At 53.6% G+C, this 18,467-nt stretch overlaps 6 protein-coding genes across 6 annotated transcripts; 3 read left to right on the forward strand and 3 right to left on the reverse strand.

The window, feature by feature from the left end:
* Window positions 1–55: 55 nt before the first annotated feature.
* Window positions 56–2,758, forward strand: PWP2 (U3 snoRNP protein; the record flags this gene model as incomplete). Its single annotated transcript, XM_062888079.1, has 1 exon — window positions 56–2,758. The coding sequence occupies one exon, from the start codon at window positions 56–58 to the stop codon at window positions 2,756–2,758; it is 2,703 nt and encodes a 900-aa protein (XP_062746278.1).
* QC762_211830 (uncharacterized protein) lies at window positions 2,752–4,409 on the reverse strand (the record flags this gene model as incomplete). The annotated part of the gene is made up of 3 exons (XM_062888080.1): window positions 2,752–2,904; window positions 2,955–4,121; window positions 4,191–4,409. 3 exons carry the CDS (start codon window positions 4,407–4,409, stop codon window positions 2,872–2,874), a joined length of 1,419 nt encoding a protein of 472 aa, XP_062746279.1. The 3' UTR covers window positions 2,752–2,871.
* A 718-nt stretch (window positions 4,410–5,127) lies between these two features.
* On the reverse strand, window positions 5,128–9,861 carry QC762_211840 (uncharacterized protein; the record flags this gene model as incomplete). The annotated part of the gene is made up of 3 exons (XM_062888081.1): window positions 8,884–9,861; window positions 5,338–8,798; window positions 5,128–5,263 (listed from the first exon to the last, which is right to left on the reverse strand). Exons 1-3 carry the CDS (start codon window positions 8,923–8,925, stop codon window positions 5,128–5,130), a joined length of 3,639 nt encoding a protein of 1,212 aa, XP_062746280.1. The 5' UTR covers window positions 8,926–9,861.
* Window positions 9,862–10,001: 140 nt separating this feature from the next.
* Window positions 10,002–11,069, forward strand: QC762_211850 (uncharacterized protein). Its single transcript, XM_062888082.1, has 4 exons — window positions 10,002–10,254; window positions 10,317–10,330; window positions 10,387–10,412; window positions 10,466–11,069. Exons 1-4 carry the CDS (start codon window positions 10,246–10,248, stop codon window positions 10,810–10,812), a joined length of 396 nt encoding a protein of 131 aa, XP_062746281.1. The 5' UTR covers window positions 10,002–10,245; the 3' UTR covers window positions 10,813–11,069.
* Window positions 11,070–11,265: 196 nt separating this feature from the next.
* QC762_0044530 (uncharacterized protein) lies at window positions 11,266–13,384 on the forward strand (the record flags this gene model as incomplete). The annotated part of the gene is made up of 2 exons (XM_062883406.1): window positions 11,266–11,511; window positions 11,585–13,384. Exons 1-2 carry the CDS (start codon window positions 11,356–11,358, stop codon window positions 13,382–13,384), a joined length of 1,956 nt encoding a protein of 651 aa, XP_062746282.1. The 5' UTR covers window positions 11,266–11,355.
* A 639-nt stretch (window positions 13,385–14,023) lies between these two features.
* On the reverse strand, window positions 14,024–18,339 carry RTS1 (serine/threonine-protein phosphatase 2A 56 kDa regulatory subunit delta isoform). Its single transcript, XM_062888083.1, has 4 exons — window positions 17,403–18,339; window positions 16,956–17,297; window positions 15,636–16,891; window positions 14,024–15,582 (listed from the first exon to the last, which is right to left on the reverse strand). Exons 1-4 carry the CDS (start codon window positions 17,424–17,426, stop codon window positions 15,207–15,209), a joined length of 1,998 nt encoding a protein of 665 aa, XP_062746283.1. The 5' UTR covers window positions 17,427–18,339; the 3' UTR covers window positions 14,024–15,206.
* Between the last annotated feature and the right edge of the window lie 128 nt (window positions 18,340–18,467).

Consider the following 18,467-nt stretch of genomic DNA (forward strand, 5'->3'; position numbering starts at 1 on the left):
TGATTTGATCGTTATCAGTCTCGTCTCGGTAGAGAAAACACCACCACCACCGACCATGAAGACGGATTTCAAGTTCTCCAATCTGCTGGGGACAGTCTACTGCCAGGGCAATCTGCTGTTCAGTCCCGACGGCACCCATCTCTTCTCTCCTGTCGGCAACAGGGTCACAGTCTTCAACCTTGTCGACAACAAGTCATACACGCTCCCCTTCGCCCACCGAAAGAACATCTCGAGGATAGGCCTGACCCCCCAGGGAAATATTCTCCTCTCTGTCGACGAAGATGGCCATGCCATTCTCACCAACATCCCGCGTCGTGTCGTACTATACCACTTTTCCTTCAAGTCAAAAGTAACCGCCCTCTCGTTTGCGCCATCGGGTCGCCATTTCGCAGTTGGATTGGGGAGGAAAATCGAGGTCTGGCACGTCCCATCGACTCCAGATACCAACGAGGAAGGCGATCTCGAATTTGCGCCGTTTGTGCGCCACCACACACACACACAACACTTTGACGATGTCCGGCACATCGAGTGGTCGCACGACTCCCGCTTCTTCCTCAGCGCATCCAAGGATCTGACTGCGAGGATATGGAGCTTGAACGCAGAAGAAGGGTTCACGCCCACGGTTTTGTCGGGACATAAGCAGGGCGTGGTCGCTGCCTGGTTCTCCAAGGACCAAGAAACAATTTACACAGTCAGCAAGGACGGAGCCGTCTTTGACTGGCAGTATGTCGCAAAGCCAGGGCAAGACGAGGATGAGGTCATGGATGAGGAGGATATGCAATGGCGGATCGTTGACAAGCACTACTTTATGCAAAACGGCGCAACCCTTCGATGCGCCGCTTTTCACCCCGAATCAAATCTTTTGGTCGCTGGTTTCTCGAACGGTATCTTTGGATTGTACGAGATGCCCGATTTCAACCAGATTCACACCCTTAATATCTCGCAAAACGAAATCGACTTCGTAACGATCAACAAGAGTGGCGAGTGGCTCGCTTTCGGTGCGTCAAAGTTGGGTCAGCTTTTGGTGTGGGAGTGGCAGTCAGAATCATACATCCTGAAGCAACAAGGGCACTTTGACGCCATGAATGCGCTGGTCTACTCCCCAGATGGCCAAAGAATTGTCACGACGGCCGACGACGGCAAGATCAAGGTGTGGGATATCGAGTCTGGGTTCTGCATAGTAACGTTTACCGAGCACACAAGCGGCATTACAGCGTGCGAGTTCGCCAAGAAGGGCAATGTTCTTTTCACAGCCAGTTTGGACGGGTCCATCAGAGCGTGGGATTTGATCAGATACAGAAACTTCAGGACGTTTACCGCCCCTGAAAGATTATCCTTCTCCTGCATGGCAGTTGATCCAAGCGGCGAAGTTGTTGCGGCTGGTTCTATCGACTCTTTCGACATTCACATTTGGTCCGTCCAGACCGGCCAGCTCCTAGACAGACTTACCGGGCACGAGGGGCCGGTTTCTTCGCTTGCCTTTGCCCCCAACGGTGGTCTCTTGGTTAGTGGCAGTTGGGACAAGACGGCTAGGATATGGTCCATCTTCAACCGAACACAAACCAGCGAGCCTCTGCAGCTCATGTCGGATGTCTTGGATATTGCCTTCAGACCAGACTCCCTACAGATTGCCATCTCCACACTAGACGGCCAGCTGACGTTTTGGTCTGTATCAGAAGCCACCCAAGTCTCCGGTGTCGACGGACGCCGCGATGTATCAGGCGGCCGCAGAATCACAGATCGCCGGACGGCAGCCAACGTCTCGGGCACCAAGAGCTTCAACACCATCCGCTACAGCATGGACGGCTCCTGCGTCCTCACGGGCGGCAACAGCAAGTACATCTGCCTCTACTCGGCCACAACAATGGTGCTCCTCAAGAAATTCACCGTCAGCGTCAACCTCGCGCTGTCGGGCACGCAAGAGTTCCTCAACAGCAAGCTCGTCACCGAAGCCGGTCCCGCCGCCCTCCTCGACGACCAAGGCGAGGCTTCCGATCTGGAAGACCGCATCGACAGGTCGCTGCCCGGCGCCAAGAGGGGCGATCCCGGCGCGAGGAGGAAGAACCCAGAGGTCAGAGTCACGGGCGTGGCTTTCTCGCCGAGCGGGACATCCTTCTGCGCCTGCTCGACAGAAGGCCTGTTGATTTACAGTCTGGACAGCACCGTTCAGTTTGATCCGTTTGATCTCAACATGGAGATCACGCCCGCTTCGACGCTGGGTGTTTTGCAAAATGAAAAGGATTACCTCAAGGCGCTGGTCATGGCGTTCCGTCTCAATGAGGCGGGGTTGGTCCAAAGGGTGTTCCAGGCCATCCCTTACAAAGATATTGGTTTGGTGGTGGAAAACTTCCCTACTGTTTACGTGGCGAGGCTGCTGCGGTATGTGGCCGCCCAGACGGAGCAGTCCCCTCACGTGGAGTTCTGCATGCTGTGGATCAAGGCTCTCGTGGACAAGCACGGCGCGTGGTTGATGGCCAACCGGGGCAAGGTCGATGTCGAGTTGAGGATTGTGTCGAGGGCGGTGGCCAAGATGAGGGACGAGATTAGACGGCTGGCGGATGATAACGTCTACACGGTTGAGTACCTGATTGGGCAGGCCAACAGCAAGGCGGCGCAGGCTGGAAAGGGGCCCAAGACTATCGAACGGAATGCTAATGGGGATTTGGAGGTCAAGGCTCTGCCGTCGACGCAGAAGGAGGTCACGATGGATGATATGCTGGAGGAAGAAAGTGAAGGGGAGTGGATCGGGATAGAGTGAAGGGAATTTGGATGATTTCGGTTTAATATTATGTTATACTACGTTAAAGGCAAAAGGCTGGCGTCGGAAAAAAATGATTGATACCATTTTGATACCACATTCTGTTTTTCTCTCTACAACTTGCTGTCGTCGACGTTGGGTATGTCCTGCTCTTTGTTAGCCTGCCTTCTCTCGGAAAGGGAAACATGAGACATACCTTCCAAGCCTCCTCAAACCCGGCACTCCTCACCCAATGCTCCCCCGGCGCCTCAACCGAGTCAACAATCAAGTGGCATATCTTCTCCCACAACCCTCCTTTAATCATGAACCCTTCTTTCTCTTCATACTCCCGACAAATATTCCTACAAACCACCGTCGCCCTCCCCAGCTTGATAGCATGCCCATCATCCCCAAACCCATGCAACCTACTCACAATCTCCTCCACCATCTTCGCCTTTCCAGGCTGCTTCGGCTCATACCCCTCCAACCTTTCCACCCTCAGCTCAGGACACCCCCTAGCCACATACTGCAACAAGTCCATCCTAATCTTCCACTCCAACAACCTCCTTTTTGTTTTCTCCGGCACCCAATCCATCTTGTTCATCGTGACAAAAAACGGTGCCGCGTTGACATGGTGCATCAGAAAAAAATCAAACTTCGGCACCTTTTTTCGGTCAGTCATGCTTACCGCCGCCCCAGCCGCGACATAAACCGCCCCATTAAACATCTCCCTCGTCCTCCCCTCCACCTCCCCCTCCCCCACCTTGACCCTCCCAGCCAAGTCAACCATCTCCCCCTTTGCCCGCACCAAAACCCCATCCCGGATCTTATTCCCATCCTCCGACCTCGCCGCCCCTTTCAGTCCCTCCGCCTCCCGTAACAACCCCAGCACCGTCTCCCCTTCTTCCCGCCCCCGTCCCTTTTCTTCAGCAGTCAACAAAAACTCCCTGAGATCATCCCTGTGAACAGCCGCCTGCGCCAACCCCTCCGCCACCACCCCAGTCAGCCCCCACTCAAGCCCATACATGAGCTGAATCAGCGGGTGCAAAAACCCTCCAAACAACCTGATTATCAAATCCTCCTTTCCCTCCCCCTCTTCAAATAAATACCTCGTCACTGTCTCCTTCCATCCCAACCGGTCGATCTCAGATTGGAAAAATGTTAAAAAGTCCGGGTAGTACTCTTCTTTACCGTAGTATTCTGTCAATGTCTCCGGTGTGAGAGTCACTGATTTATGAACAGGCAACACCGGCCGTTGGTACGAAGCGTTGGTGTCATAGGCAGACTGGAGGTGTGATGGCCCCGCGCCGGTGCCGTACAAGGCGAGGAGGTGGTGGGGGATGTGGTTGTGGAAGCCGGACTGGTTGAAGAAGACGTGGTGGTTCTTTCGAGGGGGGGGGGGTTAGCTATGGGGAAAATACCTAGGTAAAAAGGGGAGAGAGAGGGAACAAACCTCCATGTCTTGCTGTAATAGCTCCGAGGTTTTGGCTGCGGCGGAGGGGGTTTGGGTTATCCCCCAGAGGCCCGTGTTGTCGGGTAAGAGGTGCATTGTTTGGGTGGAAGAAGACATCCTGAGCTGGTGGTGGTGATGAGATGGTCTAGTATTGATGAGTGATACACGGGCGAGGTGTCTTGCTTTGGGAGCAGAGCCGAAGAGACGGAGGGAGGTCATTCATGTAGTTAGTAACCTATCAGCAGGTACAGAGAGCTGACATCAAGGCAAGAAGGATTAGATGGCAGGTGTTGCAGAGAAAAGGTTGTATTGAGTGACCAGTAGAACTTGTACTGACGTTGAACCGAGAGGGGACCGTGATACCTCTATAAGGTATGCTTAGCAATCAATCCCAAAGCCCGAGGCCGAAAAGACCGACAATTAATCATCTACGCCATCTCACCCTCTCACTTGCCTCACCCATTCATAGTCTTTTACTTGTTCTATCCTCGCAGCTGACCACCCATTGTAACAATGACATCATCGAACTCCCCAACCCCACAGCATTATGCAGGAACAAACGACCCTTTTGAACACAGCATCCTTTATATTATGTAAGTCATATCATCCTCAATTCATCTCATCCCATCTACACATTAGATATTCATCTCTTCAATTATCATCTTGTCTTTTTGACCACCCATCCATCTTGAATCCAATTGCAGACAGCAGCAATCATAAAAACAGGCTCTCTAAAAACACCACAAACGCATCGCTTCCCCTGTCTATGCTTCCGATATATGTTGTTGTTGTTGTTGTTGTTGTTGTTGTTGTTGTTGTTGTTGTTGTTGTTGTTGTTGTTGTTGTTGTTGTTGTTGTTGTTGTTGTTGTTGTATGTATGGCTGTTCGGTTTATCTCGTCGCTGCCGTCACCATTACCCCCCTTTTCTCTCATTTCTTCATTCCCTTTGTCCACTAGGACTTCTATGATCTCTCCTCCCACCAACAGCAGACCTGCTCGACCGCTGCTGCTGCTCGATTAACTGTGTTGCCGTTAATTCGTCGTACCCAATCACGTTCGTCAAGTAGAAGAATCTGTTGCGGGTGTTAGTCCTTACTCCAAGGTTGAGAAGTTGAAATGAAAAAAAATGAAAAAAAAAAAAACTCACTTCTCCCCTCTTCCCTCCCTCCCCCTCAGATCCTCAAACTCCTGCTGGCACTCCATCCAAACCTGTGCCCTCTCCTTGCTCCTCACCTTCTTCACCTCAAACCTGAATCTCCCGCTCACTGGCCTGTGATCCGACACTCGCACCTCATGCCGTGTGTAATCCAACTGCTCTATCCTTCCCCTGCCGGCCCCGCACCTGAAGAGCAACCGATCACACCACGCCGGGCTTCTTCTCTTCTCCGACGTGTCATAGTTGTCCGTCCCAACATCATACTTGTACGTTGGCGCAAAGGTGATGGGAAGCTCTTCAAATGCCCTGAGTCTGAACCCGGGGTTCCTTCGCCTAGCCACGAGCAGCTGATCACGCTCCAGGAGCTTGGCGAGATTGCCCGCCTTGACAGCTGTGACGACAGTGTCTCGCGACATGGTGTCGATTCTGTAGTTGAGATCTCCGTTGAGAAGACACAGCTCATGGTCTAGGATCATTGTGCCGTCCCCACCACCGACAAAGCTGTCGAACCGCACCGAGGCGTCCCTCTCACCTGGCAGGAGGGACGCCTCCAAAATAGCGGCAATGTCGTTGTGTCTTTGATTCGCCCCCGACTGTCCAGCTGCCAAGTGGCAGTTGACAAAACAGAGCGAGGTATCATCCACCATGAACCTCACCACAATGGCACCTTTGTTTCCATGAAGACCGCCCATGCCTCTCTTGACCTCAGCGCTGTTAAGATTGCTGATCCGGCCCAGGAGGTCTGCCTTGACAAAAATGGCAGTGAACAGCCCCACGAGCGGCGCGGAATGCAGCACGTGGTACAACTCCCCATCCATATGCTGATCCAGGCTCTGCTTCAGATGCGCCAGCCAGTTCCGATACTGATGGCTCATCCGTTCCTGATCCGTCCCCTCCTTCTTCTTCGGCTTCAGGAACCTCTTCGCAGTCAAAGTCTTATCCTCCAAATCAACCAGCTCTTGGAACCCAAAGACAATGATGTCTGGCGAGTCACTGCTCCTCAGCAAATTCTCGATGAACACCCTGTCATCATTCGAATAGTTGAGACTATTCGGCGTCGAAGCTCCCGCATTCCACGTCAGAATCAACGCCTTGATCTTTTCAAAGTGGCAGTACCTCGCATCATGCTGCTTCATCTTGGCCTGCAGCCAGTCGTCTTGAAGTAAACCATCCCAAACACGCAACATATTATCCGCGCCGAGGGAGACCACCTGGTGACGATCCAGCTTGTAAAAGCTCGACTGGTCAGAGATCAGCTTCACAACCGGGTTATCATGGGCTTGCCAGTCCTTCTTAACGGCCCATGGCGTTTGGCCCATGTCGTAGACCGAGATTTTGCCAGTGTTGTATCCTGCCCAGAGGTATCGTCCCGCACCAGTAAGGGAGTTGATCTTGTATTGGCTGATATTCATCACGCCAAGGCAAGCGTAGTTTTTCCTCGAATAAATGCTGACTTTGCCGTCGTTGTGGCCAAAGAACACCTTGTCCGGCTCTGAGGCGAGAAGAGTACCCGACGTAACTTCACCAGCGCCATCTTGAATTAGAGGTCGGATGAGAACCTGGAACTGTGTCCTGCCGTCAAGAGTTGGTAGGAAAACCCTGATTTCCTTGCCTGTGGCGTGCCAAAGTTCATCACCAACCACCATGGAAAATACATGACCCTTAGGCACGCGAAAGGTCTGTGTAGGAGGGTAAGCCAAACTGGGCAGATTACTACCATCGGCCGGCCCCCAAACGTGAAGTGTCCCACTGTCGTCCAAAGTCCACAGCTCGTTGAAATGCCTGTATATCCTGATAATCTCGTAGCGGCCGTGCGCGTTTGGTCTGTTGTTGACAATACTTTGCGACAAGACATCGGCTTCCAACAACTCGCCATTGTTGGTTCCGATCCATATCCTCGCGCCCTCCTCGTCGACGCTCTCTCCCGGTTTGAAGGCCACGGATGCGCCCTTCATGCCCTCGCTCATGGCCAAGCTCATAACCAGCTCCCCGTCCATAACATTCCACGCCCTTGTATAACCGCCTGTTGTGCAGACAAAGGCCCCGCAGACATCAAACATGCGGCTGTCGTATTTTGTGGCAATTTCGCGAGCCCCTTTATGCAAGTATGGCTTGCTTCGGTTCGTTCTTGACGTGTCTGGATATCCCAAATCGGCCTTGTGTGAGCCCGCGATTTGAGCTTCAGCGGGCCTAGCTTCGACGGGTGTTGGAGGAGGTGGAGCGTGATGTTCGTTGGACACTCTCCCGGGCATCCGATCCGCCGCCGTCACGGACCTGCCGTTGAGCCGTGGAATAGGAGGGGGCGCCTGTGTTACTGGTGTCGAGGATATCCGCTTCTGTTGGATTGCTGTCGCTACGCTCGTGTTGACTCCCGGCCGTGGAGGCCGTGGAGGTGGTGCTGAGACAGAATTTGCAGCGCGGACCGACTCGATGATGCTCTGTGGTCGTGCAGGCAGCGCAGGCCGGTCGCCAGTGATTTGCGGTGTTAGAGGCTCGTCCTTGCCTCGTCTCCTTGCGGCTAATGAATGGTGCTGAGGTGGCGGGTCGAAACCGACGTGGAAGGTATTTGACCTCTTTACACCGACAGAGGGCTGATGCTGATTTCCGTGCTGCTGATGAAGACTATGTTGCTGTTGGTGATGCGGTTGCTGTTGTCGCGGCCTCGTAGGCAAGACTGGGGGAACATCTTCCTCATCTGGCGATCCTCCGCTGCTAGGTGGACTGTTGAAAGGCGACACCTTGGGACTCGGCCTCTTCTGAATATCAATAGGCTGACTCGACTGAGCGGGTCTGCTCGGTTGCTCGAACAGAGTGAAACGTGAATTAGGTTTCTCTGCCCGGTTGATCGGAGGCGGTACTGGCTTATGGCCCATCTCTCGTTCCCGCCGCAACTCTACCGACCGTCTAGGTGGAGGAGGTGACGGGGGGCGGGCAGGCGCCACACGCGGGGACTTTCGGGGTTCCGCCGACGGCGTCTGAGTTCTGCTCGACAAGTTGAACTGGTTCCCCGCCTTCGCCGGAGATGAGGACTTTACAAGAGAGTCGGTGCTAACAAATGCCGGACGGTCACCAGTAGGAATGCCTCCTACGCCTCTCTTCGGGGGTGAATGCGGGGGCTCAACGGTGAGCGCCGGGGCGTTCGTGGGTTTGGCCCTCGGGCTAACAGGAGGAGGAACAGTTCGTACTGGCGAGCTCGAAGCACTGGCGTTCGCGGATACAGGGTGAAGGCTCTGGAGCGTCAACTTGTCTTTGGGTCGCATCGCTGGTATTAGAGGGGGCTCGCGGGGCGTTGTGGTCGAGGGACTCGGATCCCGCTCACGGAGTCGACCAGGCTTCGGGGCCGGCGCCGGCGCCGGGGTTGGGGATGCATTTCGGGTTGGTGTACCGGGTTGCGAGTCGCCGGGCTTGGTGGTCAAGCCTTCAAACTTTGCCAATAGCGACGAGACAGGTCTCTAAGAAAGACGGACATGGTCAGCTCTGAGATCTACCATAGTACCCCAGCAACACCAGAACAACACCGCCTTTGACCTCACTCACAATCGACGAGCCGTCAGTCCCGTTGTCAGCTGGGGGATCCATGGTGATCTAGGTCCGTTGTGAACTATGGTTTCTGGATCGCTCTGCCCATAACACTCTTTGAAGCTCCTTCAGCCAGAGCGTATCCTTATTGTTGAGTGTTTTGTGTATCGTTGGCGATGCTGAACGGAGCGTGCGATGAGTAGCAGAACGGTTGAGAGAGCGAAGCAGACCAGGAGCAGAGCGGTCGCGTGTTTGTCGTCAATGCCAATACCCGAAATTCCAAGGGAGACGGTTGATGGTTGTGTTCTATGCGAACCGCTGCGGCGGGCGGGTGGAGGGGGCTCTTTTGGCTGGGGCAGGGCAGTGTTGGTGCTGGATCTGGATACTAAATACGGATAGTGGGGACGTGAGTGCCCCGTGGCCGATCCGGGACTGCGTGTTAGGGGATAGAATGACGATGTTCCGTAAAGGTACTTCAAAGAGAGGTCCGAGACGCACACTTGATCCGAAGTTTCGAACAGGAACAACTCATACTCTAGTAACTCTACGTCTGTCCAGCCCCACTTAGACTGTAAAGAGCCCCTTTTGGCCGCCGCAAGCAGCCACTCTGGAAAGCGAAACACGTATGGAAGTCCAGATGGAAGACATCGGCCACTTTTGTTGGCAGGCTAATTTTGGGTCTGGATTGGCCGTGTAATGTCGTGCCTGTCCATTCGATGCACATAGCTTGCTTCCAGAAACTCTTGGCTGTAATGCGTTCTCAGCCAGAGTAGTTTCCCCTGGAAATTGTTCGCAAATGTTGGATTGAGCAATGAGCCCGCGCCAACAGGCGGCCCAGTGAACGTTTTCAAGCCACTGAGGACGCCCTTTCCATGTCTAATCACAAGAAAGGAGGCACTAGGTACAAGTACATGAACAATGACCATGTGTAAATAACAGGTGAGCCTGTGTTTTATATCAGAGAAAGATGGAGGCCTGCATGGTGAGCACCCCCCAACAGATCCATGTTTCAAGATGGTGGTGAGGTTCCGGTGCGCCACAGCCCACTATAAATGGCGGGGTGGTCCAAGCTTGCTGCACGCTGGCAAAGCCGTTGAGGCTGTCGGGCGGCGGGACCCTAATGGCCGAGGCCTACTCAACTCTACGGTGCCGCACTGACCACTTAGATCAGTCGACGGGAGCTAGGCCCTTATCCTGCACATCACCCCATTATGAAGTATTGTCGACAAAGGTCTTTTTTAGACGAAGATAGCTCGGGACCTGCATCCATTGGCGTGGATTTTTCTCTCTCTCTCTCTGTCTCTCCCTCGCAACGGATCTCACAGCAAAGTTGACTTCCTACCATCATCTAAACCATATAGTTCTGGTACAGACAGCAAAATGAACACTGTATGTATTTCTCAGAAGATATTATGACGTAGCAGTTTCGACTGACAACCTGCGCTCTCTAGGTTAAATCTTTCTGGTACGCTCCGAGATACGGACTCCATGCCGAACCTGCTGATTGACACAGCGAACTAGGGCGGGCTGGGGCGCATTGTGCTTGGGTATACCAGTCCCAGTTCTCAACATGTAGAGCACACTTGCTGACCTTGCATAGCCGGCGGCGGCGCATACTACTTCGCGAAGCAAGGCATCGATGCTGACAGGCGTGCTCGCCTCGAGGAGCAGCGCAAGAGAAAGAGCATGGTTGAATCGCTCGAGTACTCACAGAATGTCCCGACCCAGCCAATTTCTTCTTCAGCAATGGGTGGTTCTGCCTCAGTCCCACCTCGCCAGGGCACACCAGCGAGGACAGACACAGTCGGCTCACCAAGCCTAGAGACGGGCAATGATCCGGCGCCTACAAGGCATGCGCCTGCTACCGAGGCCGAGAGGGTAGTCGAGAAGAGCAAGTACGAAGCCAGTGTGCCGTTCCGCAGTCCGAAGGGTGACCGGTTCTCATAAGGGGTTTGGTGGTGGACTGGCTGGGTTTAGGTGGACAGACAGGTGGTGAATGGCGGGTTGAACACGAGTCGTGGACCTTGACTAGCCGAACATCGGAAGACACCGGAGGGAAAGCCAGAATCGAATTTGAGATTGTATAAGACAGCAGCAACCTTCCTCTCTCTTGATTAATAGCCCTCACGGTTCGGTCCTTCCGATGATGAGAGACCTAGCATCTCTTCATCCAACCTGAAGATTTTGGTAGGCATACTTGCCTAGGTAGTTGTCATTTCTCAGTTCAAATGAAAGATTGTATCAAATCATAGCAGCAAATATTTTGTCCCCGAGGCTCACCCACCGTGTGCACACTGTACTTGGTGAACTAAGCATGCATAGATGTGGGGCTATTGTGCTGGGGCAAGGGTGCTGTGAGCCGGCTTGGCGCGACTTGACTTGGTTCAACCTCCTCCAAATAATTATTTGCGAATCTACCGAAACCACAAGGGTGCTCACTCAGTATCAACAGAACCCCAAGCGTGGCAGCAACGCCCCCCAGCCTTCACGATGGAGTCGGCGTCCAAAGAGTTGACCATCTCAAAGACGCTGCTCACCTCGGCTCTCTTTCGCCCTGATCCAGTCTCCTGTCCGCGCAATGACATCGAGTCTATGCTCGCGCTCCTCAACTCGACCATCGCCGAGTGCTCGCCAACCAATGTCCAGGTTTGATAATACGCTTTGTTCCATAGCTTGTTTGCCCGTTGAGAGACCTGATGGCTAAGTCGCACCGCGTCAGAGATGCAAACAATGGGCTCTGAACAATCTGATTCCTTCGCCGAACCGGATCTCCAACTTTTGCAAATACTTGGTCGCCCTTTCCAAGTCGATTGGCCAGGACAAAGATGTCACCGCACAATCAGCAAGGAATCGCGTGCCCTCGGCAAGGCGACGCCGGCTACACATACTCTACATTCTCAACGACTTGCTCTATCACGTCAAGTATCGAAACCGCGATGACGGCTTTGCCCAGAAGCTAGAGCCCGCATTGCCTGCTTTGTTCAAGAGCGCTGCCGCCTTCAACAATTGCCCCAAACACCTTCGAAAACTACGAGACCTGGTCAGCCTGTGGGAAGAGAACCAGTACTTTCCCCAGGGACACATTCACGAGCTCCGAACAGCAGTGGAAACGCCAGTCGAGGAGGACGCAGCTAAGGACGCCGAGCAGACTGTCGTCTCAGACGCTTCTGCGGCTAAGCTGGCAAAATCAGCCCCATTCATCATGCCAGCAATGCACGGAGACCCTTCGGTGCCGTGGTACGACCTTCCTGCAGGCACTTGGCTTCCACATCTCCAAAAGAACTCGACCAAGTCGATAAACCCGTCGGTAATCAAGCCGCTGGAGTTGGTCAAGGGACCAGCGGAACCGAACCTAGTGGAAGCAGTCAAGAGCCTCATTCTCGATATCGACAAGATCTACTCTAATGAAGCGGACTTTGGCGAGACGCCACGAGACATTGGTCAGATGGGAGAGGTGGTCGAGATTGACGAAATCACGGGCGACATCATTGGAGGTGACACCTACTATGGTTGGTCTCGGCAGTTTTGCAATAACATGAAGGCGCGGAAGCGGAACGGTGGACGACAGAACGAGCGGGATGATAATAGAGGAAGAAGACAGACGCGATCATCGCGTTCGTACAGCCGGTCACGCAGTCGATCTCGCAGTCGTAGTGGACGCCGCCGCGGCCACAGTGTGTCGAGCATGAGCTCAGATCGGCCTGCTTTCAAACGCCAGCGAGTCTCGGAATCACCACGCAGCGGTAGAAGTCGGTCTAGACGTCGACGCAGAGATGCGAGCAGGAGCAGGAGCAGGAGCAGGAGCGGGAGCAGAAACAGATCTAGATCCTACACTGATCAATCACGGTCACGCTCAAGATCAAGATCACTCTCCAGCCGGGGCGCTCGTTCAAGAAGACATCGCAGCCGGAGTTACTCCCGATCCCGGTCCAGATCAAGGTCTCGTTCTCGTTCTCGATCCCTCTCCAGATCCCGTAGCCACAGCGGCCGAAGCAGAAGCCCAATAGGAAGCTTCCCCAAAAGCCCAAGCTACTTCCCACCACCGTCCAGAGATCGGATATCACAACCTGGCCATCAAGCTTATCCAAGTCAACCACCGCCGCCACTGCAAACCCAGCCGGTTTATGTACCGCCCACTGGCAACTTTCCCGGCGGATATCTTCCGCCGAACTACCTAGGGGCAGGATTACCGATGCCGCTCCCGCCACCGCCGAATTACACCGGGCCTTGGCCTCCTGCGCCTCCGCCACCGGGTGGTATACCTCAGGGGTTTTTCTCTGGGATTCCGCCGCCTCCTCCTCCTCCTCCTCCTCCGGGAATGGGGACGGGATTTCAGGGGGGTTGGGCTGGGAGGGGGGGTCATGGAGTGCCGCCTCCTCTTTCGCCGCCGACGGGGCCGCAGGAGGGGTATCAGGGTGGGTGGCAGCAGGGACGTGGGGGAAATAATGGGGGGTATAATGGTAGGGGTGGTGGGAGGGGAGGTGGTAATAGGGGGGGCTATGGACAGAAGAGGTGGTGAGATGTCTGATCAGGGGAGTGGGATATTAGACATGGCTTTTGGTGCCCAATCTGTACAGCCACTGATTGACAGAATGGGAAGAGTTTGAGAAAATATATCATTTTTTATGGACTTTGGTAAACACCTGAAGCGTTTTTTTATTTGACCAGTATGTTGCTGTCTTGGTGATTGGATTCCTCTTTGGAAGGATACCTCTTTGGAAGGATACCTCTTTGGAAGGATACCTCCTTGGAAGGATACACACAAGGCCGGCAAGGTTAAGAAAACAACGTCATGGATGACGGCCGGACGAAAAGTCTAGCCTGATAGCAAGGGAATGACTATATATAATTCAAAAAGCAACTGGATGCTGGGAAAGGAAGGGTATTTTGTCGTTTGATTGCGAGGGATATACCTATGCGGCCTTTTGGCGGCAGGATATAGAGTATGTCTTGCGGTGTGAGTCACTGTCACTGTATTGGCTGGAGATATTAATTCTGGTTTTTGGGGATGGGTGAGTGGGCTCTTATGGGTGGAAAACACGGCAGTGTGGAGCGTTGACCAAGTTGACGGGTTAATGGTTTGATGTGGTTCACGTCATAAAACACATACACATTCTTCAGCAGCCCATGTGACATTTCAATCACTTCGACTTCTTCTCCCTTGTACACCATCTAACTCATTGCCACTACCACTACCAACTACAGCTACGAATACAGCTACTTTTTTTCTTTTTTTCTTACAGCACCTGAGCAGTGGGTGGGGAGCGGGAATCGTGAACGGTCTTCATCAGGGCAGGCAGGCCATACGTAGGTAGTCGTCAGGTTTCTCGTCACCATTGGAAAAAAGAAGAAGCCATACCATCCATTGATTGTAGTAGGTGCCCCCGCTATAGAAGGAAGAACGAGCAGGTCTTTGAATAATAGAAGAAACGACAAACAAAAGTAACCGAACAAAAAAGATAAAGTAGAAGAAGAAGAAGCAAAAAAAAAAGAGTGAGACACATAGTCGTCCGGAGAAGAAGAATAGAAAAAGAAAGAAAAAAAGGGAAGAGAGGAAAATAACAACAATATTCGTCCAGAAGCTTCTCGGAAAGCAACCACACCCCCATTCTATTGCAACCCAAACCAATTTCCCCTTCCTCCCTCCGCTCTCCCCTTTTTTTCGCTTTTCCCTCTCTCCCTCCTCCAGCAGTCGTCCCCTCCCTTGACCAGCCAACAAACACTTGCCTCTGTGATTTCATCTGGTGTCCCAAGTAGTAAACCCGGCACACAAGACTTTTCTGTATCTGCAGTCCGGCCCACTCTTTCCATCCCGGTGTACCTTGCCCATTGAAAGGCGGAAAAACGGAGCGGAAAAAGGCTGAATGATTCTTGAGGATCGATTATTGATTCGAGGCGCAACGGCCAATAGCCCTTTTTGTTGTAATTTTGCCCACCACTCCAACCACCCATCCAGCCACCCTGAGCCCACTGAAAGCCAACCACCAAAAGCAGCAAGATAATAGCATACTCCCTCGCGTAGACTGAAATGAAGTAACCCCGATGCTATGTACTCCGTCGAAATCTGAATTATTAACAACAAAATCATCAGCATTCATTCCCCGCCTGAGCGGTCGTTGAACCGACTGGGTGCCGCCGTCTAATAAGCTCCAGTATCATTTTCGTCAACAGACATTGCGAGGTATTGGTAAAGCCAAACGCAGGGCTCGCGGCATGAGCCAAGGGGGAAGAGTGGTCGTGTGAATTGGGATCGGATGGAGATGACGACTTTCAGGAAAGGATGACCGCCTGTTGCCGAAGAGACTGTAATTATTTTTTATGCAGACCGATCGATCCAAAGATCACCGCTGCCCCCTGCCAGAGCCCGCCGAGTTCTGTCTCTCGTGCGTGGGCCGACGGTCTCTCCGGTCACCGTCCTGGAGGTTGAGTGAATCCAGCCTCATCTGGTTGTCCTCGGTTGCGTCCACTTCGTTCAAAGCGGGCATTTGGGCTACGGCGGTCCGGGTTGGTGGGCCCCCAGCAGCCGAGCTCGTTCCATTGAGAGATTTCCGCCGGTTGGCTTGCTCTGCGATGGCAGCCCACTTTCTCTCGCGAAGAGCTTCCCTCGCGGATGCGCTGTTCTGCTGCTCTGTGTATTCATGCGAGCAGTCGTCAAACAGCTGGGGGTTGATCTCCATAAACAGCTTCATAGCATTGTACACCATACCATGGATCGTCCTGCCAAAAGTTAATCCCATGCACGCGGCTGGGTCGGAAGACAAGTTACATACCTATTCCAATGGCCCTTGGAGTTCTCATACAGAGGGGCAAACATGATAGGGAGAATGATCTCGACGTTGTCGCTGACCAAGTTGCAGAAGTACTCGTTGTTCCAGAAGTAAAGAGCCCTTTCAGCGACCTGGAAGTGGGGGCTGGCAACCGATTTGGCGAGCTGGTGGAAGAGAGGCTCCTGAACCTTGGCGAATTCGGCTGGGTCCATGACCTCGAAAATGTCTTCAACCTCATTGAGGAACATAACCTCTTTGGTACTGTTGACTTTGGGCCAGTAACGCAACAAACCGAGAACCACCTCTTCTGTCAGGGAGGCATCCTTCTCGAGGAACTGAACAATGCAGTACGCAAGTTGAGGGTGGTACATGCTCAGGCTCTTGACTTTGTGGAGGGGAATCAGCACCCTGGTAAGGAACAGCTTGTGCTCCTCCTTCAGGGGCAGAGCAAAGCCGTTGATGATGGAACCGAGAATTTCCAACAACTCCGCGATGCCGTTAAAGCGCTCCGTCTCGTAGGTGAATTGGAAAAACACATTGTTGATCGAGCGGCGAATAAAGGATCGGAGGTTGAGGAATTTGCCGTAGATACGGTGGAGGGTGGTCTTCAAAAAGTCGCGCTCCCTAGGGTCCTCAGAATCAAACAACTCGAGAAGTTGGAGCACAAAGCTGTGATCAATGTATGCCTTGGCGATGTTTGTGTTGAAATCCTGGCTCTCAATGAACCGGAGAAAGAACTCGTACACGACCTGAATATGCGGCCAGGCAACCTCCAACACAGGCTCGTCCTCTTCGGGATCGAAGGCCTCGCCCTGAGGGTTCATGGGAGGCGGGATGGGGCGGAACAGGTTTTTGGCAAACATGCCAACCACGACTGGATACATGGGTTCTGTGATAACCTGACGGTTGTTGGCCACATAGTCCAAAAGCTCATGAAGCGCCAGCCTCTTGATCTCCTTGGACTTCATGTCGGCACTGGCATCGTTGAAATCGAAGATGACGTTGCATTGATCAATCTTCTTCATGAACAGATCCTCGCGGCGTCCAGGGGGAACCTCGTGAAAGCCGGGGAGCTTCTCGAGCTCGCGATGAGCAGAGATGTCAAATCGTGACGAATGTTGCCGTCTCGGCGTCTTGGGGCCCTCGAGGACATCCTTGGGGGTTTGATGCAGTCGGTCAAACATCAGGGACTTTTGGCCAGCTTTCGGAGGGGCGAGGTCGTGGGGCATGGTTTCGGCGGCACCAGGCGGGGGGACGTGCTACAAGGAAGATGTACGTCAGTGTCAAGGTTCACAGAGCATTGGCGCGAGCAGCGATTCTCACCGGAGCACTTGGGCTGATGATGACGGTAGGCGGGAGAGTGCCGTGTCTAACGGGTGTGCTGCCTCCATTTGCCCCCGCTGTCTGACCTCCCAGGCTACCAAAACGATCCGGGCCACCGGCGTTCTGTCCGGCGCCAACCTGAGCGTTCAGGGTGGCATTTCCATGATCATCATGAACAGCGCTGTTGGGCGGCAGAGGCTTGTTCAAAGTCGATGTAGAACTGGACGGGGTCAGATTTGGCGACTGGTTGGCGTCCTTGGAGTTCGGCGAAGCCGTTCCGTCCTTCGAATCCTTATTCTTCTTGGAGGACTTGCTTGAGTCCCTGTCCCGACCTCGTGAGAGCTAAACACCCACTAAGATTAGCAGCCGAATCGAGACGCATTCATCCAAAGAGCAGACGGCGCAGAGAATGCACAATGTGATGAATGTTGAAGATGGGATACCTACGACTCTCTGGCTGAAACGCTTCATCTTGGTGGACAACAGCTTCTCGTCTGTGGGGCGGTTAGAGGCGCCCAACTCGACCCTACTGCTGGGAACAGAGCACGTCGTTCAGCGGTATGCTCGGGTAGGCAGGAAGGCAAGGGTCAGGCTATCCCGTGCAACGCGGTTGTTCTGGTGATCGAATGTTCCGACGAGTCCCGGGTTGTGCATTCACGCAATCGACACCGACAGACAGGTATGTGGTCGCTTCAGAGCGCGCCGGGGGTTCGTCGTGTTGCTGCCGGATGATCAAGACGGCGGGTCGGGGCACAACTCTGCCAATGGCGGGGCTTGAGCGGCGCAGTCGAGGAAGAAGCTGAGTTGTCGGGATCGGGGTGCGGGTGCGGTGCTGGGTGCAGCGTGCGTTGCGTGGTGGTGCTTGGTGCTTGGTGCTTGCCAGCACGGACAAGGCAGGGCGATTGAGGAGAGCGGGTCCTACCCCAAGGGCAGCAGATGACAGACGGAGGACGGAACAGCTGCCAGAGCGACAATCGCAGCGGCAAGTTGGAGGATATAAGATGGGCTGCTGGAGAGATGTCGTCGCGATCTCAAGCTCGACTAGTGAATGCTCCAAGTTGGGCCCGCACCTGTGATGTTTGATTTGAATGTGATCCGAAGCTGGGGTAGTTTGGGAAATGGATGCTTGGGCTGGGCATTCCAAAGGTGGTAGGTGGTTTTGCGGGGCTGTTGGAGGGTTGAACGTGATGTTTTGGATTTGGCGTGTCTGGGTTAACTAAGGCGTATCACGCATTCACCTGCATACATGAGGCTTGCGCAGATGATGAATCGATTTCCTAGGATCTCGGGCCCGTCATAGGTGACGCTTTACGAGATAGTGGAATCCCGAAGTTCCAGCTGGTCAAGTTGAGACAACGGATTGGCACCTGGAGATGGGACCAAGGGGGAGACACGGGGAGTCGGACGTGCTGGAAATTAACCACCAGGCCCGCACTGAACGTGACACGAGGCTGAGCATAGGCTCACAGTCGATGTCCATGTATCTTCCCATAACTGCAACGCTACTTCCCG

This window comes from Podospora pseudocomata, assembly GCF_035222375.1.
Source record: "Podospora pseudocomata strain CBS 415.72m chromosome 2 map unlocalized CBS415.72m_2.2, whole genome shotgun sequence".
In the NCBI taxonomy this organism is placed as follows: domain Eukaryota; kingdom Fungi; phylum Ascomycota; class Sordariomycetes; order Sordariales; family Podosporaceae; genus Podospora; species Podospora pseudocomata.

What these genes read in the sequence shown, in the direction of transcription:
- QC762_211850 (XM_062888082.1), top strand. An exon ending in CTGGGGCGCATTGTGCTTGG is followed by an intron (nt 10,413 to 10,465) that starts GTATACCAGTCC and finishes GACCTTGCATAG; the next exon opens with CCGGCGGCGGCGCATACTAC.
- RTS1 (XM_062888083.1), bottom strand. Translation starts at nt 17,426, where the DNA reads ATGAAGCGTTTCAGCCAGAGAGTC. An exon ending in AGCGTTTCAGCCAGAGAGTC is followed by an intron (nt 17,298 to 17,402) that starts GTAGGTATCCCA and finishes GTGGGTGTTTAG; the next exon opens with CTCTCACGAGGTCGGGACAG. An exon ending in TCATCAGCCCAAGTGCTCCG is followed by an intron (nt 16,892 to 16,955) that starts GTGAGAATCGCT and finishes TCTTCCTTGTAG; the next exon opens with CACGTCCCCCCGCCTGGTGC.